General features: G+C 45.0%; 1 protein-coding gene across 8 annotated transcripts in view; it reads right to left on the bottom strand.

The window, feature by feature from the left end:
- The window catches only part of ATP11C (ATPase phospholipid transporting 11C), a 102,573-nt gene that overhangs the window by 28,512 nt on the left and 50,023 nt on the right, over positions 1-24,038 (bottom strand). For all 8 annotated transcript variants that reach the window (XM_053374914.1, XM_053374909.1, XM_053374908.1 and 5 more), the window contains 17 exons: positions 23,002-23,105; positions 20,844-20,894; positions 20,402-20,466; positions 18,809-18,890; positions 16,693-16,843; positions 16,386-16,583; positions 14,307-14,447; positions 13,882-14,039; positions 11,007-11,078; positions 10,109-10,182; positions 9,050-9,153; positions 7,272-7,453; positions 5,832-6,086; positions 2,887-3,061; positions 2,161-2,263; positions 1,809-1,954; positions 548-607 (listed from right to left, as the gene is read on the bottom strand). In XM_053374914.1, coding sequence (XP_053230889.1) covers positions 548-607; positions 1,809-1,954; positions 2,161-2,263; positions 2,887-3,061; positions 5,832-6,086; positions 7,272-7,453; positions 9,050-9,153; positions 10,109-10,182; positions 11,007-11,078; positions 13,882-14,039; positions 14,307-14,447; positions 16,386-16,583; positions 16,693-16,843; positions 18,809-18,890; positions 20,402-20,466; positions 20,844-20,894; positions 23,002-23,105 — 2,121 coding nt within the window. The remainder of the gene's footprint in view (positions 1-547; positions 608-1,808; positions 1,955-2,160; positions 2,264-2,886; positions 3,062-5,831; positions 6,087-7,271; positions 7,454-9,049; positions 9,154-10,108; positions 10,183-11,006; positions 11,079-13,881; positions 14,040-14,306; positions 14,448-16,385; positions 16,584-16,692; positions 16,844-18,808; positions 18,891-20,401; positions 20,467-20,843; positions 20,895-23,001; positions 23,106-24,038) is intronic.

The following is a 24,038-nucleotide window of genomic DNA, read 5'->3' as shown; positions in this document are numbered from 1 at the left end:
TGTTGGCTCGATTGGCAAGTGCCTATGTTTCTGCATTTTGCAAGGGGTGCATTAAGAAATAAAAGCAGGAGTGGAAGAAGGGTAGAGGCTGGTCCAAAGCTGACTGGTTTACAGAGCAGAACAAGAGAAGACGCACAAGGGAGCCAGCCATCTTGCCACTGGACCTTTATCCCAACTCCTGCCCTAGCATAGGCTGGAAGGTCACTCATCCCTTCACAATATATATCTGCATCTATCTGGAAATCCAATTGGAGTAAAAGGTGCCTCCTGTGCTGCCTTTGCTGCAACTGAAACACCTAAGTGGTCCTCCAGAGCGCAAGTCTAGGCAGTGCGTATGGAACAGGTGGGAGGAAAGAGCATTTTTCTCTAGCAAGCACTGAAAGGAACAAAATAGCTTCATATAATTGGATAAAAACAAGCAGTCTGAGAATTCTGGTCACAGAAAAGGAGGTAGCACCATAATAAAAAATTAGCAGGCCTAGAACTTCAGCCCAAACTGTGAGTCGCGATTCGGCTCACAAAGTCATCACCGATAGCAGCAACCTACCTGTTGTGAAAAGCCACAGAAGAACTGGTACAAAAATTGTGGGAAAATGAAGCAAAGATTCTAAAAATGAAACAGAAAAGCAAAAGCCATGTTACTCGGGAGACCTAAGCACTTTATTAATTTATTTTAATTTATACAGCCGAGAGCACTGGGGAACCACTACACAAGAAACAACTATCCCCACAAAACCGTTCTTGCCCTTTTCAGATTTGCTGACAAAGCTCTGCTCCAAATCCTCACTTCAAAAGAGCAGCAACGTGTTTTGCCCTCCCTCCCAGGAGGCACAGGGTGGCATATATGTGGGTGATCCCATTTTATCCTTGGAGTGGGGAGGGAGACAGGCTTGTATGTAGGTTAGACTGAGAGTGCGCAGCTTGCCCCCAGCATCACAAAGTGAGCTGCTTCTTTTTTTGTGCCACCTGTTTTGTCTTCTATAGATCCTGAAGGTTATCTAGTCCAACCCCCTGGATCTCAGTAGTCTTTTAAAGGCTACAACTCAAAAAAACAAATTTAAAAATCACAATCACAAACGTAAAACAACAAATTCAGAAGAGCCTTATTTATTTCAGGGAGGTGTGTGTGCGCGCGCGCTGCATCACATGCTTACTGCCCATTTTCCTATCCACGAATGCTCTACAGAAGAGTCATATATTTACAGTACACTGGAAGACCAAGTGGCCAGCCTCTCTTGGAAGGGAATTCTGTCACAATGGTGCAGTGATTGAGATGGCCCTAGCCTGTGCACCCACCAAGGCAATACAAAGAGAGATCTTTGTTGGCCAACTGCCAGCCCACTAACACACACCTCTTCTCTCGGCATGCATACCAACAAACATGGTAAGACAGGACATAGGAAGCAGTCTTCTACCAGGTCAAACTGTTTGCAAGCCTAGCCCAATACTGTCCACTCTGGGTGGCAGTAGCTCTCAAGGGTCTCAAGCAGAGACCTTTCTCATCACCTGCTAGCTCATAGTTTAAACTGGGGGGGGGGGTGTCGGGATTGAATTGTGGGCTTCCAGCGTGCAAAACACTTGCTCCATCACTCAGCTATGGGACTGCAAAGCCAGGAGTGGCTGAAGGACAGAAAAGGCCAGGAAGAACCGACATATCCGTAAGCCAGGATGGGTGCTGTAGGCCACTTATCTAGGATCAGGGCTTCAGAATTTCCACCTCCCCTAAAGCCCACCAGCAGTTCATCTTGGGATTAACCTATGATTGGGAAGTGACTAAATGCGCCCTCCAAGCAGATGAAGTCCATTACCTTGTAGAAGAAATACTGTACAAGGTGTGAGATTCTCACGTAGTACAAATGCCCATGAGCCAACAGCAATTTTTTCAAGTCTTTAAACTTTGGGATGGCGTAGTCACTGTTCCGGGCTGCTTGGCGGCCCTCTTTACCTTTGATACCTGGAAGCAGAGATGGAAGAATTGGTGGGTGAGGAGATCCCTGGCCAATACGTCCTGTATAAAAACCCCAGTTGCTCTGCCTCCCCCCCCCATACGTACGCTTCTATCATGCTCCCCCCATTCTTAGATTTCTCCCCCACTCACCCTGCAAGACAAGAATACTCCAAATAGTTGCCCAATGCTATGCACTTCAAGATATGCCTCACCTATGCCCACATGAGCTTCCAAGATCATGCTGACGTCGTTGGCCCCATCTCCCACCGCCAGGGTTATCGGGCTGCCCTTCGAACACTTAACCATCCGAACAATCTAAATGGGCAAAAGAGAAGCAATAAAGGCAAACCTGAGAAGGAAATATGAGTAAAGTCTATGAATCTCTCTTGTGTTGCTCACAAGCATTACATTTAGTGTAGTGCAAAGGGGGGGGATGGATTTGGACTTGAGACCCAACAGGAAAAGATGCCACAACCCAAAAAAAGGCTCCTGCTGTGCTGCAAGTCAGTTGCCTGGTGAGAATTTATTTGCACAACTCCCGTTTGTTATCCAGGTGAGGTAATTTATTATCAATCGTCATCAAACATACAACCCTTTTGCTGTTAATATTTATTACCTGCCCGTCGCCGTCTTCACCTTTATCACCTTTTGATTTGGTTTATTAGATGCCACTTTTCATTCAAATGAATCCCAAAGCGGCTTGCAACCAATAAATAACAAGAGCAAGATATCATGCCCTTCAACAGCAAGTCAGAGATGCATTTCAGCAATCTGAAATTCAGTAGTGAAAGCAGTTTTGAAAAAACTGCAAACAGGTGGGTCCTAAAACACAACACTCCTCTCAGTGCCAAAGGCTGGGATAAAGAGGTGTGTAAACACAGCAGTTAAAACGCAGTGGTTCTCTTGTTGGTCAAAGGCCCTGCATCACACACACACACCTGCGCTTTCTGCAAGGGAGCCATCCGACAACATAAGACTGCTGTACACTTCAGGCAGATCTGGAGGAAGATGCTTTTGTAGTGGCTGGAACGTGAATCTTGGGAAGGGTTGAGTATCAGGGCCAGGGTGGCACCGTCGATAACCAGTCCATACTCATGACTTAGTGTCCAGCTTCTAAAACAGAACAACAAGCCTTGCAATAATTATATACACCTCTCCTGACATAGATCCTGGAAGAAGATAAGGGCAGCGGCTGCTTTGCCACAAGGCACCACAAGACAGACAGCTAAATAACCAGAAAGCCAAAATTAACAGCAGCTAAAACAGGAAGCTGAGTGCATTTGGTTACATTATCTGTTTTCACTACTGCATACATAATTGAACAAAAGGATGTGGACTTTTGCTTTTTGCTGTGGACATAACTGCCTCTTGTCTATACTGAGTGGCAGGGGCTCCCTCTAGGGTTTCAGGCTGGTTCCCCCACCCCCTTCTCTGGAGATGGCAGGGATCAAACATTGTTGTTGTTTAGTCGTTTAGTCGTGTCCGACTCTTCGTGACCCCATGGACCAGAGCACGCCAGGCACCTCTGTCCTCCACTACCTCCCGCAGTTTGGTCAAACTCATGCTGGTAACCTCGAAAACACTATCCAACCATCTCATCCTCTGTCGCCCCCTTCTCCTTGTGCCCTCCATCTTTCCCAGCATCAGTGTCTTCTCCAGGGAGTCTTCTCTTCTCATGAGGTGGCCAAAGTACTGGAGCCTCAGCTTCACGATCTGTCCTTCCAGTGAGCACTCAGGGCTGATTTCCTTAAGAATGGATGCGTTTGATCTTCTTCCAGTCCATGGGACTCTCAAGAGTCTCCTCCAGCACCATAATTCAAAAGCATCAATTCTTCGGCGACCAGCCTTCTTTATGGTCCAGCTCTCACTTCCATACATCACTACTGGGAAAACCATGGCTTTAACTATACGGACCTTTGTTGGCAAGGTGACGTCTCTACTTCTCAAGATGCTGTCTAGGCCTGTCATTGCCCTTCTCCCAAGAAGCAGGCGTCTTTTAATTTCGTGGCTGCTGTCACCATCTGCAGTGATCATGGAGCCCAAGAAAGTAAAATCTCTCACTGCCTCCATTTCTTCCCCTTCTATTTGCCAGGAGGTGATGGGACCAGTGGCCATGATCTTCGTTTTTTTGATGTTGAGCTTCAGACCATATTTTGCGCTCTCCTCTTTCACCCTCATTAAACGGTTCTTTAATTCCTCCTCACTTTCTGCCATCAAGGTTGTGTCATCTGCATATCTGAGGTTGTTGATATTTCTTCCGGCAATCTTAATTCCAGCTTGGGATTCATCCAGCCCAGCCTTTCGCATGATGTATTCTGCATATAAATTAAATAAGCAGGGAGACAAAATACAGCCTTGTCGTACTCCTTTCCCAATTTTGAACCAATCAGTTGTTCCATATCCAGTTCTAACTGTAGCTTCTTGTCCCACATAGAGATTTCTCAGGAGACAGATGAGGTGATCAGGCACTCCCATTTCTTTAAGAACTTGCCATAGTTTGCTGTGGTCGACACAGTCAAAGGCTTTTGCATAGTCAATGAAGCAGAAGTAGATGTCTTTCTGGAACTCTCTAGCTTTCTCCATAATCCAGCACATGTTTGCAATTTGGTCTCTGGTTCCTCTGCCTCTTCTAAATCCAGCTTGCACTTCTGGGAGTTCTCGATCCACATACTGCTTGAGCCTTCCTTGTAGAATTTTAAGCATAACCTTGCTAGCGTGTAAAATGAGTGCAATTGTGCGGTAGTTGGAGCATTCTTTGGCACTGCCCTTCTTTGGGATTGGGATGTAGACTGATCTTCTCCAATCTTCTGGCCACTGCTGAGTTTTCCAAATTTGCTGGCATATTGATCAAACATGGGACCTTTCAAATGCAAATGTGATGCTCTAGCTCAGAGTTGCAACCCTTCAACTAAGCTACTCTGGGGACAGTTGTTAAGCTGCTGTTGCTCAAATGGCTCCTAGTTTTTTTACTGGGTATCTGGTAGCTGGAAGAGTTTTGGAAAAAGAACTGCCATGGACTCTAGCCTTTGTGCTGAGCCTCTTTAACTGTTTGGAATTTGAAAGTGTACCGTTGACATTCTTCATCTTCCCTACTGCAATCCTCTGCAGTCACATTCCTGCTAACTCACCCTTTGCTTCCCACTGCCCCCCCCATGTCCTCTATCACCCACCCCTTAGCAGAACGCTCTGGTGTTTAAGACAGTTGGAAGAAACCAGCCAGATCAACTAAATATTTGCATGATTTATTTCTGTGTGCATGTCCTAGGGGTTTGGAGAAGATTCGGAGAATACATTTGAGCTCAGGTAGACAGGAGCATCCTAGTACAATATCCATTGAATTAAAGGTCAAGGGACATGGGATCAAGCTACTGCCTACTTGCCCTGGTATGATCTCCCAATTTCCATCTGCAGCAAACTTGCCAACAGCAATTGTTGGAGTTCGTTGCAAGTTGTGGGGTGAGGGAAATCAGGAAGGAACCAAAACAGGGAAAAGAACATCATAAGACAAGCCTGATGGATCAAGGCCAGTGGCCCATCCAGTCTAGCATCCATTTCTCACAGCAGCCAGCCAGGTAGGCGCCTCCGCACCTGTGATTCCCATCAACTGGTATTCAGAGACATATCACTTCCAACAGAGGAGGGATAACAGAGGCATGGGGGCCAGCCTTGAGGTACACAGAAGTGAACTTTATTTCAAAGTCTGGGAACTCTTTAAAAGAAACTTAATCCATAGTCACCAGCAAATAGTGCTAAAGGTTAAAATTGGTTGCGTTCCAGAGCACCTCTGGAAAGTAATCGACTACAGAATGCCCTTGGCTGAACAAACTCCAGTCTCTCCTCTTTGGCTGCAAAGTTATCTCAGGGCTGCCTGCTTCACACTTACCTCTTTGCATTTGGGGGCACGTCGCTCACCAGCTTCTTGTGATAATCCACGAGCAGCTCGTGCAGCCGGTCCTCCTTCCGGTCTTCCCCTTCCATGATTTTGGCCGTCAGGTGCAGCAACTCCGTGTTGGTCTGGAAGAGTTTGCAGGCATAGCAGGTGGCCTGAGCCGTCTCCAGCTTGTCCCCTGTCAGCACCCAGATCTTCATGCCCGCGGTGTGCATGGCCTCAATGGTTTCAGCAGCAAAGTCCTGGAGCCTATGGGCAGAGAAACCTTTCGCTTATCAAACGAAACAGCTGGTGTGCCAAAATGTTCTTTCCCCTCTACAATTTTCTTTTCTTTTTTTTAAAGAGAGAACTCTTTTGAATGATCCAGAATTCGTAACGGGTAAAAAAGGATACAGGAGAGAGATAATGACACCCTCACAACCGTTAATTAATGAACTGGAACCCAGCAAAACTGGTGGGGATGAGAAAGAGAAGATTAGGCATTTTCCAGTCAACAATTCCACTATTACAAAAAAAGAAAAGACAACTGTACATTTTCCAGAATAATTCACTTTTCCTTCTGTTCTAACAGTTCAGGGGCTGATTTCTGATTTTACTTATTTTCTAGGCAGGCAGTAGGAATATTAGAACTGCCTTAGGGTTAGACTGTTGGTCCATGTAATTTAGTACTGCCTACTCTGACCAGCAGAAGTTCTACAGGGGTTTCAGGCACAGAAACGTCACCTGTTCCCTGGTCACTTCAAACGGAGATTCCTGGGATTGAACCTGTGACCTTCTGCATGCAAACTACATTTGCTACCCCTTTAGTCCTGAGGCCACCACAAAAATCTGACATAAGGTTATCAGGAGAGCAGCTGGGCCCTGTATGGCTGAGAAGGGAAAAGTCAGAGGAGACCTGAAAGAGGAGGACAGGATCTGAAGTTGCTCAGACAGGCAATGGAGACAGGCAAAGCCTATTGGTGCACTGACACCTCCATGCTACAGTGTCCCTCTGGCTGCTACATTCAAGCCCAGTGGCAAGCTTCCTCACTGGCATTATTTTTCCACCGATGGCATTTGGTGAGAATATTCAGCAAGGTGCTCTTCTGGCTAGCTGGCATTCTAAACTGGTTGGCAGAAACACAACAGGGCTATGTAGGAGAGCCAGCCACCCCACATTCAGTGAGCGCATGAAAGAAGCGGGGCCGTGCATGTTCACAATGCACTCGCATAAAATGTGAAAGAAGGCCAACACACATGGAGGGGGGTATGCCTAGGCACATCTGGGTTCTTAGTCATGTGGTGGAGCTGTATGGATCCACTTTTACCTTGGCATTTAACAATATATATGTAGCCTGCCTTGGGATCTTGCGGTGAAAGGCAGGGACAAAAAACGTCACCCAATCTCCTTTTCCAAGTTGCGGAGGTTGCGTTTCTTTCCCCGTGGACACTTACTTGTCTTCCACAGCAGTGGACCCAATCAAATGCATGTTCCTCTCAATATCGTCGAAAACCTGGGCCATCTTTGCTTCCCGGTCCTGTAGCGCCATCGTCGCTTCCTTAACCCGGGTATCAATTATGTGGTAATCATAGTGAGATATTTCTTTGTAGGCCACACAGAGAGTTCGATACCCATCCTAAAAAAACAAGCAAGGAAGTGCATTTTTCTAAACCTCAGGTCTCCCACCCAACTTCCCTCTAGAACAGCAGGGTTCAGTTGCTCACAGGCACCTGCAAAAAAACCCAGACTCTCAACCTGCTGGGCCAGTAGTCATAGGTAGCCTCTCAAAGCTGCCTTAAAAAGATTGCTGGGTCATGGGTTGACGGCCATGATTCTCAGAGCCCTCCTTGCAGTAAATCCACTGATGCCAAGTGTAGTTGGTAGCAGTAGAGTGACCCTTCAGGTGCTCAAAAACCTAAGAGACTTGTGGGATTAGACCAAGAGATTCACTGAGTCCCAAGACCTTGCCTAAAAGTATGAGGGGGGTGAAGGGGGTAGCCACCTTGCTGAAGCTAAGCAGATGCAGGCCTAGTCAGTGCCTGGGTTCAGGAGACAACCTGGGAACCCCATGCACACCAGCTTGTGTTCCACAATGGAAAAGAAGTTTATTATCCACAGAATAAGCAAGGCCAATAAAGAGTCCAGCGTCCCGTTTCCCACAGTGGCCAGCCAGATACAAGGCATTACATCAACAGGCCTTACTTGCCGCTGCTCCCCAGCCAGTGTTCAGAATACAGTCATACCTCGGGTTAAAGTAGCTTCGGGTTGAATGTTTTCAGGTTGCGTCCTGCGGCGACCCAGAAGTAACGGAATGGGTTACTTCCGGGTTTTGCCGCTCGCGCATGTAGACGCTCAAAATGACATCACGCCTATGGCGAATCACGATCCGCGCATGCGCAGACGTGTGTTGCGTTCTGCTCAGGATGCGAACGGGGCTCCAGAACGGATCCTGTTCGCATCCAGAGGTACCACTGTACTGAAGCTGGAGGCTCCCATTTAACAGTACAAAATTTTAAAGGTTTAAGGTTGGGGCCACCAATATAAAACCCATTAAAACATTTGATTATGAATAGGCAATTGGGAGCCCAATCCCGCCCCTTTACAAATTAACATCACCCTTTGTCATCAGTTGTTTTCTACCACACAAGCCAAGGTGCAAGGCTTTTGGAGACAACATCCCTTCTCCAAGGGAACAGCAACTGTGATGCAAATAGGGTTCATGCCGTTAGTACTAATGGATTCGCTACCACAAAATGCAGAAGCAGCCAACCAAATGGCTTCGGGAAGCCCACAAATGGGACCTGGGGACAATTGTGCTCTCTCCTCCTCAGATTCCCCAAAAACTGTTATCCAACTGCATACTGCCTCTAGCAGTGGAAGGAAAACATAGCCAGCCTGGCTAGCAGTTGTTGAAAACCTTTCTGTCCATGAATTTCTCTAACTCTCTCTTAAAGCCATCCAGGTTGGTGGCCATTGCTATTATCTTGCAAGTTCTGCACTATTTATCCTGGAGAGTCAGCAGTAAAGGTGATCCTGAAAGGGTGAGCTGGTGGAAAGAGCCACTGCCACCAGCCTTTGGGACTTTAGTCCAAACATGGTCCCTGTTAAAAATCAACAGCCAATCTGGGCAAAGCTTAATGGCATTTGGTTTTCTGAAAGCCAAGATTCTGGACTATGCATTCTCTCTATGAACAAAACAAAATAACTCATCAGTCAAAATCGGCGTTCTTACCATTGCATTGCGTTCTACGTGTATTCTTGTTTTTTGGACGTCAGCTTCTGGGACCCTGGGGAAAATTGCAGAGTCTGCTCCCTTGCAGAACAGGTATATGCTTCCTAAAAACAGAGTTTGAAAAGGGATGGGTGGGTAAAATAATCAGTGATTCGTAGGACGAGAGATCTAGGGCATAACATAGAATTTGATCTCTGGGAGTAATTACGGAAGAAAGATCTTCATGCTACACATTGAAAGAAAAACATATAAAAATGATACATAGAGGGTATTTAACCTTGAGTAGATTAGCCAAGATGTATAAATCTTAATCTGACTTGTGTTGGGAATGTAAAGAAGTAGCCACATTTTTTGTCATATGTGGTGATCATGCAAAATAGTTAAAGATTATTGGGAAATGATATACTATGAGATGAAAACAAGTTTTAAAAAAACATTCCCCCCCAAAACCAGAAGCATTCCTTTTGGGAATGGTTCAGATGGCAGTACCCATGAGTCAGAAAAAAATTATTTATGTATGCAACTACAGCAGCTTGGACTTTGTTAGCCCCAAAATGGAGCGTGGGAGAGGTCTCTAAGAAGGAGGAATGGCAACTTAAAATGATATAATATGCAGAGTTCGCAGGCCTAACCAGTGAAATAAGAGAACAAGAAAATCGAGTCTGCAAAGGGGAGTGGAATTTTTTTGTGGAATATCTGGAAAATAACAGTAAACAAGTGAAAATGCTAACAGGATTAAGGTAAGTTCTACAATATTATGTAGAATGGGGAAATATGATTTGGGGATTAAATGGTTTTAACAGAATATGCATTAATTATGAGAAAATTAAAAGACCCATGGAAGAGGAAGGAGGGAAGTCAATGAATGTATTATTATAATGGTGGATATTTAATGGTGGAAATGTGTATTTGAAAACTTTAATAAAAACTATTTTAAAAAGAAAAAGAAAAGGGATTGATTATTATTTAAAGCAGTGAAGAAGTTAAACTAACAGGCTGCTGCTGGAAAAGCCAAAATAATAAATTTCATGGTGAAGAGAGAAAAGAGCTCCAACTCACCATCGTGCGATTTCACGAGAACACTCATTCGGCGACGGACACAATCAAAATCTAGAACATTCAGCAGTTCGTACCTTTTGAGGCAAGAAGGACAAAGAGCATTTAGGGTCTTGGCTGGGAAACTCAAACCACTTATTACCCTCAAATCCTGCACAAGTGAATCAAACAAGAACCCTGCATAAGCTTCAGTTAGCCACTGCTTTGGAAAGGATAACAAACACCCTATATCTATTATGAAGGTATTTAGGGGTTGTAACTTGTGTAAATGAAAAGGGGTGTCTAAGTCAAATCCACCCTCCTAAGGGATGCTTATCTGGCCTCTGGGAATAAAGGGGGCATGTCTAAAAGCAGGACTCCTCTGTTGGCAACTGTTGGCCATGCATCCAGCCAACCCTTGTCCTTCAGCTCCTTTAATAGCCTTAGCCCACTTAAGGATGCCTCCCCCACCCTCCCAAAAAAGAGAAAACTGTTTTGAGTATATTAATGATGGGTTTTTAAAGATGCTAGTACTTCTGGAATTCTAATGTGGAGCCAGCAGCCACATGCAAGGATCACAGAGAACACTTGCAAAACGCAAGGCTGGAGCTGCCCCACCTCAATTAAGCGATATAAAAAAGAGGAAGGGGGATGCAGCCCAGGTACACCTGCTAATTTCTGTACTGCTCTAACAGGTATCTGTCACAGCCCAGATGGCTCAACAGAAGCAGAAATGTGGGAAAACAGCAATGGGAACCAGGCGCTAGATTCAAGGCAGGTGAGTGATTTTTTAAAATAAAAAAACCAAACAAGCATGCCTCGAAATGAGCCAATCATTTCCATCACCCAGTATTAGGGTTTCCCTAACCAGGCTTCAGCTGCCTTGCCTGATATCGGGAGGCATAGCCGCGGTCGCGCCTACCTTTCGATTTCCTTTTTTCGGTTCTGTACATTCATGAAGTTATTTTCTTGTCCTAGAAAAGTGAAACCATACCTGTCAATGAACAAAAAGGACAGAATGGCGTTGAAAAAAAAAAACCAACACACACGCACTTCAGATTTAAAAAGAAACAAAAAAACTGACAGAAATTAAAATGAAATAAAAGCCACGTGGAGAAAACTCTGCTTGATAACACAATATAGGCAGCAGTTGTGTGAGCAGTTCCTTGGAAACATAGGAAACCCGCACAAATAGTGCTGGACACAGAGAAAGTCTCAGGTTTGCTTTTTTTTTTTTGTCATTGTTAAAAAGTAGGTTTCTAGTTTTCATGGATGAAAATACATTATCTGCTGAAATCTCAGAGAAGTGACTAAGCTTTCCAAAGTCTGGTGAAAGGGGTGTCATATTCTTCAGCATTCCTTGCGCCTTCGTAGTTCAATGAGAAACGTCAGAATTAGGCATATTTGCTCAATCTGAATTGCTTCTCATGTTTCAGAAACCAGGCTGGACATTTAGCATCACAGGTTAGATGCTGCGAAACAGCCTTCTGGCAGGCAATTTGCTGCTAATTTGCAGGTGATTCTTGAAGACCAGTTCATGCCAACAGACCTATTTATTCATTTTTTTTACAATTGTTCTGTGTTGTTTTTGATTTTCTGAACTTGTTGTACACTTGCACACTGGCATTTTATGTGAGGTGGCTGTCTATAAATATTTTTAGAAATAAATAAAATGTACGCAAGATGTAGGACTGAGTTTGTGGGGGGTGAAGGACTTCCAATCGCCCATAAACGTGTGTGCGTGAGCGTGTTTAAGCAGTGGAATACAGCAACCTCTGATCCTTGTATGTGGTTTGTGGGGGGGCAGAGCATGTTCAGAGACTGCTCTGCACATTTCTTCTGTTTTGCTTGTTTTTAACTTATGGACAATATGACTGCATCCCCCCCCCCCGAAAAAATGCTCTCTTGGCAAGCAGCTCATTTATTTTTTGTCCGTTAATGTGTTCCATTTTGCTGATGCCCCTGTTTCAGCTGCTTTGCAAAACAAAACACGACCGAAGGACTTTTAAAGAATTTATCTCTGCTGTACATAATGATCTAAACTTTTATTTATTTATTTTTATTTTTGGCCACAGTTGCAACACAGGGGAAAAGCTTGAAGGACTCTGGTTCAGCCTGCGCTGACCTTAGAAGCATCAAATGCAACTTAAAACAAACAAGCAATCAAGCAAGCAAAAAAAAAGGGGGGGCAATCTTTTTCAGCAAGAGGTAAAGAACCAAGCCCAGTTGTTGGAATGTTCCTCCACTGATGAGACAAGAGTGATTGCTGTTAAAAATCAAGACACCACCACCCAGCAACCTATGTTTAGGCCAGGATGGGCAACAGGTAGGCTGCAGCCAGCATCAAGCCCAATTTTTCACACAGTCCCACCCTAATTTTGGAAGTTGTCAGTCGACTTCCCAGCTGTCTGGAGCCCCAGGAGATTCTGAAATGGCCTTGGTTTCAGAGCAAAGGGTGCCTGCCAGGTTCCTTAAGGTGAAGGGACCTGAGCTGCTCAGCTCCAAAATGCGCAGAGGACAGGTGCAATGTCATGGCCAAGGGAGAGAAGAAGTTGGCTCTCCCCCAGTAGAAAGATTAAGACCCCCCCCCCACATCTGCTTTACAAGCATCTTCTCCAGATGCACGCCACTGCCTCTACAATTGCGCCCACACCTGTCTTGAGTAGGCGGCAAAGACTCATTTCCAAGTGATTCACCTTCCTGACTCAGCTTCTTCATTTTAATGGCTTGTTATAAATACTTCCATCCCACCTTTTCACCAGAGGGGCCACAGCAAAGTGGTAGGGCACCTGCTTTGAATGCAGAAAGTCCCAGGCATCTCCAGGGAGAGCCAAGAAATATGCCATGAAATCACAGAGCTGCTGCTGCTGCCAGTCAGTGTAAACAACACTGAGCTAGATGGTTAGGGATTGTATATCCAATGTTAGTCCCGCACAAAGCAGATCAGCTGGAATTGAAGAGCTTGGGTACTTCATTTCAAAGGGTATGTCTTTGCGGGTTGCAACCCTATGGTCCTATTTGCATCCGTTGGCTTCCAACAATTTTAATAAACCATAAAATGCAATTAGAGTTGTCCCAAGCAACTGAAAACAAAAAATTAGAAGACCTGACAGATGCAGCAGATAAAATACAAATTAAAAAAGGGGAGTAAACCACAAAATAATCCTCAAACAAACAGATCAAATGCCTGTAGGCAAAGGACACAACTTGGTCAAAATAATCCTTCCTCTTCTGTTGTTGAATTACAGCTCCCATCATCCATGAATACATGACAACAGCTATTGTGGCTGACGGGACTTGGGAGTCCAACTGCCCTTGCTTTCCACCACTATGGGGTAAATGGGAAAAGGCAGGAGGGGAATGGGCCAAGGAAACATCTGGGGATAATAGGGAAGTCTAGGGATTCTGAGAGGTGCCTTGGACTGGTTTTGACAGAGAGAGTATGCACAATACCTCTGACAAGACCAGACCAGTGGGAACCAAAATGGCAGGACTTCCTCCTGTCAGGTGAGCCTCCCTGCAATTCTGAGCTTCAGCAGGTGCCCAGCCATGGTGGCTCCTAAGTCACGGAAACCTACAGCCAGACCCCCCCCAACAACTGCAAACACCTTTAAGCCAAATTTCATCAGGCAGTTTCAGCAATATTTTCTTTACCACTCTCAGTATTCAAAGCTGGAGAGTGTCCACTTGTGAGCGTAATGGCCTCACGAGGAACATTTGTGTACCGTTCAATACAACTGAGTGGGAAGATAGATGTACTGGGAAGGGAGTGGCCTTGCCTCCGAAGCCATCCTTACTTTTGAGCTCCTTGCAGCAAAGCAATCTCGTCTGGGGAAGCGGCAACATACTTGCTCGTGCTGCCTGTCTGCGACCCCCCTGAATCCATTTCGTCTTTCTGCTGGACCTGAACTGTGTGGCAGAGACACAAAGCTCGAAGGAACAGCTCTTCGCGGTTCTGGGGAAGGGATGTAACAAAAGGAAACAAGAACGTTAGCAAGCAGGCTTCCTGTTCCAGGGATACAAGGAAGAAACATGGAGACATCGTCACAGGACCAGCTGCTTCCAGTGCAACAGCAGTCAAATTTTAGTCTTGCTCCACCACCACCCTCCCGCGACAAGACAGTGTGCAGCCCGCACATAAAATACCTCAAAAAGCTTGTCTAAGTACTCTTGCAGCCCTCTTGGTACAGGAAGTTGGGCTGCCCTGCACTTGGATGCTTACCTTCTCTGCTTTTCCATGACCCTTCAATCCATCAACCTCTGTAATGGAATCGCCATACTTGTAGCCGTCAATGCTGCACTCAATGAACTCCATTGTGTTTTCTGTTAAAGTCCCCGTTTTATCAGAAAACACATACTCAACCTAAAAGAAAAAGAGAAATGGTTCCCAGCTAACGAGAAACAAAACCCTTTGCTCTTTCTCCAGCCGGTGGCATCTATAGGAAAAAGAGGCCCACTTCACTTTTATATATGTGTTAAGACATAAAACGCTTTAGGAAGTGGCTTGAATGCTAGAATTAAAACATGCCTGTTACATTCTGATTTATGCCTCACATTACCTGCAGCAATGGCCCCTGGTTCTTTACACTGCTATCATTTTTATCCTGCTCATTCTTCAAAGACTGGTACCCCCCCCCTCCCGTGATGATCTAGTTTCATCTCACTGTCCAGGTGAGCAAGCAAGTTAGTTGTTTTCACGTTCCTGGCCAGAAACTAATTTTCTTGGAGGGCCACTTGGAAAATGGAAAAAAAGCAGAGATGAGCTACAACTTCCATCAGCACTGATCACTGGCTGTGTTGGCTGAGGCCGAAAACTGTGGGAGCCCTGCAGTCTGGAGGAACACAAGTCTCCCATCCCTGAAGCAAAGGGTGGAGAACCAAGGCTCCATCCCTCAAAGTGGCCTCCTGGCAAGCCCACTTCACAGAGAACCCAGTCCCTCCCTAGATGGGAGAAGACAGGCCCTTAGGAGGGACAATTTGGCTGAGATCTTCTCGCTGCTGAGCCATGTGTTACACAGCAGCAAGCAGTGAAGCCCAGCTGCCCAAGAAAGTCAAACCAAGTTTATATTTGCAAGAAAAACAGTCCCGCTGCAAAAGGAGGAGGAGAAGCGATTTTAAAAATTAAAAGCAGCACGACTAGGAGGATCAGCTGACATGTGCACAGCATGGGATTGGGAGCCTGACATTTCCCTGCATGGTAACAAGCATGCAAATCCTGCTTAGTGAGGCTAATTATAGCATCCAGCACTCAAGGGCCCAAAGAATCAATCTTTAGCGCTAATACATATTTAAATACTCTAAAAAGAAATCCTGTGTTGAAAGGAACACGAGAACCTAGAAGTCCCAGGTTCTGTTAAGGCCAGATGATTACGTCTTGGCTGGCTAAACGGCCTTTTAGAGCCACTGCACTGGCAGGAAATCTCCTATCTTCTCCCTGACATGTTTTGCTCTGCTTGTTTCACAACCAAGCAGTGCTTTCTTTTGTTTTGATAGTTGCAATATGCTTTTCTATAGCTGCATTGTTCTCATTAGTGAGGGCAGAAAAAAACAGGATCTAACTGAGAAGAGAATGCTAATGGAATATCAAAGTAAAGGTGATCTACTTGGATTGACAGTCAAATCTTGAGCTCTCACTATTTTGGAACTTGGAAGCAATTCTAAATTGATTTGGGCTACAACCCTAACCGCACGCGTAAGCCTCACTGAATTCAGAAAGACTTATTTCCAAACAGGATTGAGTTGTCAGGGTTAAGTAGTCGGTTCTTTTTTGAGTCCAGAACTTTAGTGAAAAACATGTGAGCTCTGAAGGATTATTATGTTCCGATCTACACATGGTGTTGTGGGCTGGGGGAGAACTGGTACTTAATTTTTCTGCAGAAAATTTGTTGTTCCACAAGGACATTTGAAAGAATGAATAGATGCCAACTGCAGATTCAGTATTAGTCAAGCTTAGCACAGTGTGAGTTTTTAGCATTACTTATAAATGACAAGGACAATTAACTTGCTGAAGCAGATCACTCACTCTCCATGGCATCGGCAGCTTCTCCAATGCAATCTGAAAACTTCCCAAGCAAATTACTCTGATTAGCATATAAAAATTAGTTCATTTTTACCTTGGGGAAATTTTCCAGTTTGGATTTTTCTGGAAAACCCATGTCACTGCTGACGCTTCAGGTCAGTTCTCACCAAAATTCAATACAGTGGTAGTTGTATCATTTTAACTTGGACCAACAGATTGTAAGACACTAACTGCAGTGGGGAGGAGGGAAAGGTGAGAAAAAGGAAAAGAGATGCTTCTGACCTGGCCCAGCTCTTCATTGAGGTCAGAGGTGTTCACCAAGGCTCCTTCATTGCAGCTCACATCATACATCTCTTTGTCCCATGAAATGAAGAAGGAGCCCAGGAATTTCTGCATCTCAACTGTCACGTACATGGAGACAGGGATGATGAAATTGAAGAGAACCATGAAGGACAGGAAATCGGTGAACATTTTTAAGAGCTAGAGAGAACAGAAAGATTGACTGGACTGTTGTTTTAAAAAGTACACAAGGGCAAACGCTAATGAATACAGCGGCGGTGGCAATCAAAGCTGAAGCAAGCCCAGTTACCTTGAAGGCTTCTTTGTCCTTTTGGGTTCTCTGGTTGTACCAAGGCTCGTCGTGAAATGGAACACTTTGCCAGACGTACTTCAGAGTTGTGCATATTATAGCCTTGCCCACAAGAATGCATAAATAAACGATCAAGAACATGTTGATCGACCTGGAAAGGCAAAGTGTTAAAAAAGAATCACAGTGGTTTATAGTATTACGCAAGCAGTGGAAAAACTCTATGCTGATAGGGACCTGAAAGAAACAATTCCAAGACTTATAAAGGTACAATACACCCCAAGGTTTTGCAGCCATCCAGCCTTGTTTCAAGAGAATTGCACCGGCATTAGACCCCTCACTTGAATTAAACCACATTACGCTCATGCATATGTGAGGCTCTCTTTTGAAAAGCGCTTGAGACATGCAACTGATAGAAGATGCACTGTCCAGACTGCTACCTTGAGACAGATGGCAGAGAATATTGGGGGTCAGGGGAGGTACTGCAGTGGATACCTATTTATTTCTGGTCTTAATCCAAAATGTTGATGTAAACCTTAGCAGAGGTGGGGAACTGGAATTCCCCTAACCCCCATGCCAAAGCTGATGGGTAGGTACGGCTGCCCGCTCATCAGTTAAGCAACATGACGCTTTGAAGCACTTACAGTCATAGAATCATAGAACTGTACAGTTGGAAGGGAACCCAAGGATCATCTAAGCCCAACCCCCTGCAATGCATGATTCTCAGCTGAAGCATTCATGACGGCCAGGCAGGACCTCAAAGCACCATGGAGGGACCCATGCATGGTGCTCAGAAGTCCTGCTGATCAGCTGGTCACCCGTGCTGCAGAAGACACTTTTGTTTCAGCCCAGCCCAGCCTCCTGCCCACACGTGATTCAATCGTTCATTTATTCAGTGCAAAGAACCCAAGGCAGTTTACAATTTTAAAGGACGAAAAAGAATTATTTAGCATTTGAAGTTTAAACCTGACTGGGGCGGGAAGCCAATCCAGGCCCTGTGTTGTCGTTGTTACATACATATGGTCATACATGATGCCAGGTGATTTGCGGGTGGGCATGGCTTGGCCAGAACAGAGTGGAGTGCAAAACAGGGAGGCTTGGCGAAACAGCTGAGGGATACAATAGCTCCTAAACATAGCCACTGAGGCACTCCAGTTAATTTCTATAGAAATTCCAGGGAGGAAACCAAGTGTTGGGGCTTTACAAAGAGGCGAGACCACCTGGGGGCCCCAGAGTCAAGGTGGGGACAGGATGACTGCCGCATCACCAGCAATCCAGTTCGGGATCCAATGAATCCTGGGCTGGCTAAAGCCTTTCCCACCTCCAGAATGCCTTGTTCTGCTGGCAGGGACTCCTTCTACCTTCCCACACATTTGGAAGGCATGCAGAGAGGGACATGGCACAAGGTAGTCCAGTCCAACCTTACCCTTTCACACACAGCGCATGTCTTATACAGGGCGTGTGTGTGGGGGGGTGTAGATTACCATCCCTCTCCAATTTTACAAATACCATATTTACTTGAATCTAATTTGGCCTTTTTTGGCCAAATTACATTGCAAAAATTAAGGTGCACATTACATTCGGGCAAATACGGAATGTGTTACCACCACAAAGCTGGGCTTTTCTTCTTCAGCGTGTGCCATGTTCGAAACTCCCATATTTCTAGGCACATTTTGCAACAGGGGATTTCATTAGCGTGAGCAGTTTCTGAGCTCTGGGTGCGATACTGCCCCTAAGATTTCAGATTAAAACTGCCACTGTTGGAAGGAAAGAAGGAGCTTTTTTCTGCCTCCCCACTTCCAGCTACTCTCTGAAGACTGGAGAAAGGATCCTCAGAAGAATATTGGGGGGTGCATGCGCAGGGGAAGGACTAGACCATGTGAAAAATTAACATAGTATTTTAGCTGCAGTTCATTCAATTTCAGCATTTCTTTCTTGTGTTTTTTTTTAAAAAGTGCCTAGACATTCCATTGTTGTGCCTTAGCTCCTAGCTTTCATATCTCAGTTTCCAACACTGGGTGTGTCTGAGACAAAGGAAGAATGTTGAAATACAATATACACAATCCAATTAAACAACAGTTGACTCAAAAGAGATTTACAATATGTCCAGATAACCTACTTTTCAACTGCAGATCGCTTCTGGGATTTTCCTTGGTAGTTCAAAGCCATTTTGGTTTCCATTCCAGTATAGACTGCGACTCCTACAAAAATCAAAGCCACCGGTGAAACGCCCTGCAAACGTTCACCTACCTGCTCCTTCCTAGGAAGGAAGTTTCACAATGATCAGTCCATGTAGGCAAGTACATGGGCTCACTCATGTTCCAGAGCAACTGGTAGTCAGAGACATAATAAATGTAATAAACAGTTCATACTGCATGGAAGAATCATTCTCACTTGGTTGAAAATGAAGTCACAATTGATGAGCTTAAGCTCAGGATAGAAGAAGAAGTACAACCTTGTGGTTGCCTCCTGCCTGTCAAGTTATTTTGGGAGAGGAATTCAAACCAGAAATTTAGGTTTGCACAGTTCAAGCAGATTAAAGTGCTCTATCGTATCGCACTGGCACAACAAATCTGCTTAAGAATTTTTCTTTTCTTTTTTAATCACTCTTAGCGCTTAGGGAAGTGAACGGGAAATGCACTGGGAAATGGGGTAAGATCTGAAAAACCCATTAAATTCACTGAGATATGGGGTAAGACCCAGCAAGCAAATCAGAATAAAGATCAGACATCATCCAACCACTGTGCATGCTTTGTGCAAGCAAACCAAGATGGTAAAGGTAAAGGGACCCCTGACCATTAGGTCCAGTTGTGGCCAACTCTGGGGTTGCGGCACTCATCTCGCTTTATTGGCCGAGGGAGCCAGCGTACAGCTTCCGGGTCATGTGGTTGGCATGTCTAAACCGCTTTTGGCGAACCAGAGCAGCGCACGAAAACGCCGTTTACCTTCCTGCCGAAGTGGTACCTATTTATCTACTTGCACTTTGACGTGCTTTCGAACTGCTAGGTTGGTAGGAGCTGGGACCAAGCAACAGGAGCTCACCCCATCATGGGGATTTGAACCGCCGACCTTCTGATTGGCAAGTCCTAGGCTCTGTGGTTTAACCCACAGCGCCACCCATGTCCCTCTCAAACCAAGATGAGTGCCCATTTAAAAAGGTTGCCTGAGTGAGCCCTTAAGTCAAAAGTAAATCCCACTGATTTAAAATGTGCATTACTAGTGATTAAATATGCATAGGAACCCAGCCCAAAACTTTTGTTTGGGGCAGGAAATAAACACCACACAAATTTGAGATTTCAGCCTTCTTCCCAACAGGTCCTCCCAGGTGTTGAGATAAGCAGGTGAGTCCCTCTTGGTTGTTCCACCGCCATCAAAAGTTTGGGCGGGGTGGTGGTAACGGCCCAAGAGACAGCGCCTGGGGTGGCAGCCCCTAAACCTTGGGATTCCTTCCCTATAGAGATGTGTCTGGCACCTTCACTAGACAGGATTTTGGTGAATGTTGAAGATGCATCACTCCACCCTGACCTATGGCGCCTGAGATGTGTGTTTCCAATGCCCAGCCCATTCCCGTGACTGTAACATGTTTTAACGGCCTTTAACTTCAAATTGTTGTAATGTGCCCTGGGAGAGGCTGGTGAAGGGCAGGTCTTAAATTCAATGCTAATAATAAGCATGGCTGAAATAAACTGGAAAATGTCAAACAGTTGCTTACCATAGATCCTAGGAGTGTTTTTTAATGTTGCTCCCTTCAGCAACAGGTTCTCAGGACCCAGTGCCCTAGAATGAAGTCAGACTATTAGGCCACTTACAAAAGGAAAGAAGGGTGGGGCGAGGGAGAGGGAGAGGGAGAGGGAGAGGGAGAGGGAGAGGGAGAGGGAGAGAGAGAGAGAGAGAGAGAGAGAGAGAGAGAGAGAGAGAAGATGTATTCTGAAAATATCAACTAATATGGCAATGGTAAGGGGGAAGCAAGACAACACCACTAAGACGGTTTCATTAATGTGCAGGTAAAGTGAAAAATCAGTGCAAGGGATAGAGAGCAGTCAAACATCAAGCTGCTGATGTCAGCAATAGCCTTTAGGGAGGCGACAAGAGGCCAGCTAATTAATTACGAAACAAAGCATAGGGATAATGAACTAACAAAACAGCTGACTAACCTGGCTACTGGCTCTTGACCGTCCTTGTAGATGGTAATTCGGCCCACAAACCTGCAATGAGAGATGGGCACAAGAGGTTGCTTATTAAGCCCTGCTGGTAATTTGTAGGAGAGCCGCCGCAAATTATCAATGAACAAAAGAGGTGGAGAGAGAAAAGCAAAGATGGGTAAGGACTGCAGAGCTCTCAGAAACACCTGTTCCACAAAGCAGTGGTGGGGAATCTCATCCCTGGGCGCCCCCGAATGTGGCCCTCCTAGCCTCCCTATTCGGCCCTTGGGGTATTCCCAAGGCCCCACCATTCTCCAGGCCACACCCCTCACCTGGCTTCTCATCAGAGATTTTATTTATTTGTTTTTGTTTGTTTATTAAAATAGTATACCGCCCTTCCTCCTTAGTTCTCAGGATAGTTCACAACATGGAATTACAATATAAAAACACAATATGCATAATAAAAAGAAGAATAAAAAGGTTTTGTGCCCTGGAACTGTGATAAGGCATTATTTCTTCCCTAGTTGGAGGAAGGGGATGGTTGTGCGGTGTGCTTATGTGTAGAAATGGCTGGCCTGTCAGGAAGGTAACTTACTGTAGGAAGTTGAAAGCCACATTTGCCACTCCACCCTCTTTACCTGTGGCCCCACCTATCACGGCCACACAGCTCCCAGAAGCTGGACCATGGTGGAATGAGCCCTCAGGCTGATTAAGGTTTTCCCACCCTGTTCCAAACATTTGTACACTGTGTGCTATGCAAATCCAGCGAGTTATTCACCAATAAGTTACTCTGGGCAGCTCCCATCATATATAAAAACATAGCAAGACATTAAACCTTAAAAAGCTTCCCTATACAGGGCTGCCTTCAGATGTTTCCTAATGTTACATAATTACTCATCTCCTTAACATCTGATGGGAGGGCGTTCCATGGGGTGGGTGCCACTACCGAGAAGGCTAAGGAAAGAACAATGGGGGTGGATGGATGGATGGATGGATGGATATATACCGTATTTTTTGCACCATAACACTCACTTTTTTCCTCCTAGAAAGTAAGGGGAAATGTCTGTGCGTGTTATGGAGGAAATGCCTACGGGTGGCATGCCTACGGATTTTCCTCCTCTAAAAACTACGTGCGTGTTATGGTCGGGTGCGTGTTATAGAGCGAAAAATACGGTATATATGGCACAGAAGTGCCAGAGACTAAATTTGTGAGAACCATGTTTTAAGGCATTTATTTTACAAGCAGTTATTCATCAGTCTCCAACCCACCATCCTCCCTAGCATTTGCTAAACGCACATCTACCAAGCGCCTGCATTTGCTAGATGCTGCAGAAAAAGATTAAAAAGGCAGAGTCTGCCTTTAACCCGTTTATAGGCTGTGAGCTCAAAGACATGACACATTTGGGAAGGAGAATCAATAGCAGGCCAGGGAAAGGGGTCGGTCCCTCCCTCCCATGCAGGAGAAAGGGGGGGGAGAGTGGCAACTGGGTCAGGCAGGCCAATGGATGGAAAGGGACTTGTTCGACATTTGCCTATGGGCAATTAGACCAGGATCAATTTCAGAATATAATCAACAGTCAACTGTGCTTCATTAAATTCATTAAATTCGGGAATGAATCGAATTCTCAAAAAGAGATAATCTCAAATGATAAGGGTCATTTAGCAACTGCACTGCATGCAAAAGGTCCTAGGTTCAGTTCCTAGTACCTTCAGGAAGGTTGGGAAAGATCTTTGTTTGAAACCCTGCAGAGATCATAGAAACATAATCTTAAAGTTGGGTGGGACCCAAGAATCATCTAGTCCAACCCCCTAAAGCATCCATGACAGATGGCCACCAAGATGCTATTTTAAGACAGACAGATGCTGCCTGTCAGTGTACACAACTGTGAGCAAGATGGACCAACAAGGTACGATCCTAATCTCTAATCCTGGCTGCCTGATCTGCCAGGAAATGGTGCAGATCCAGCTCGCAGCTGGTTAATGCAAATAAAATAGCAAACAGAAAGCTTTGACACAGTCGAAGCAGAACCTACCATGCACCTCAAAGCCCAACTCATGAGCCCAGTCCTGGGACAAGACAGAAACAAGGTCGTGCATGCCTCAAAAAAAACAACAAAAAAACCCCCAAAACCAAAAGGCAAGGAAATAAACGTTGCGTTTCAGAACTTACTTGTAGAGGTCTGGCTGAGGCTGTTCACATTCTATTGTAGCAGTAAGGCAATTTATGGCTTGGCATGTATGGAGTTTGGCAGTATCCTGCACAGTGTAGTGAGTCTAGAAGGGAGACGGAAATGCAAAATCTGTTAAGCAGCTGTTTACTGTCCCTAGAGTACACAGACCGTTTTGCACAGTGGGCGATTCTAACAAGCTACAGAGCTCATGTGGTGCTTTGATTGCTGGAAATGCTACTAGGAATTGGTTTTAGCTGATCTGTGTTTTAGCCATCTTCGAGAGGCTCATTATTACTATCGCTACTGCTGCGTTAGCTGTAATTTTATTGCTGGGTTTTTAAAGGCCTTTTATCCCAGCTCGATCAGTGAGATCATCCAGAGGAGCACGGCTGGTTGCTTCCTGTGTTACAGAGGCTTGACGTGACACTCACTAGAAATTGGGCATTTAGCGTCATCGGTCTTATGCTGTGGAATGCTCTTCCAACACAGACTCAGCAGGCACCCTCACTTTTGACTTTCCTGGAGATATTTTTACATCAACAGGTCTATGCAGCTGCTTAAAAAATCTTCGATTAGCCAATCATTTAACTATTTTTTAATATTTTACTGTATGTAATTGCTATGCACTACCATGCTATATTCTATGAACAGGTGGTATATAAATACCTTTTATAAATATAAAATAATGAACCTATTTGCAAGCTACCACAAGAATCCTTTTGGCATAAAGCAAGATACAAGTGCTTCAGTAACTAACCAGCTCAGTAAACCTACTAAATTAAAATGCACGTTGAGCCAATTATTTGCTCCTACAATATAGAAATAAGCTGGAAATTTACAGATAGATCCTATGCGAAATAGATGCCTGTTTCCTCCTTGTGGGGTTGCAGTTCCAGTTGAGCAGCTTACTCTTGATAACTCATGCACTGCCATTTACTTGCTTTCCACACTGAACAAAATCTTAATTCAGGGATGGGGAACCTGTGACCTCTTAGCTGCTGTTGGACTCCGGCTCCCATCAGTGATTGGCCATGGA

The sequence above is a fragment of the Podarcis raffonei genome, chromosome Z (genome assembly GCF_027172205.1).
Source record: "Podarcis raffonei isolate rPodRaf1 chromosome Z, rPodRaf1.pri, whole genome shotgun sequence".
NCBI classification, from domain to species: domain Eukaryota; kingdom Metazoa; phylum Chordata; class Lepidosauria; order Squamata; family Lacertidae; genus Podarcis; species Podarcis raffonei.
This window is presented reverse-complemented; position numbering and strand designations above follow the sequence as displayed.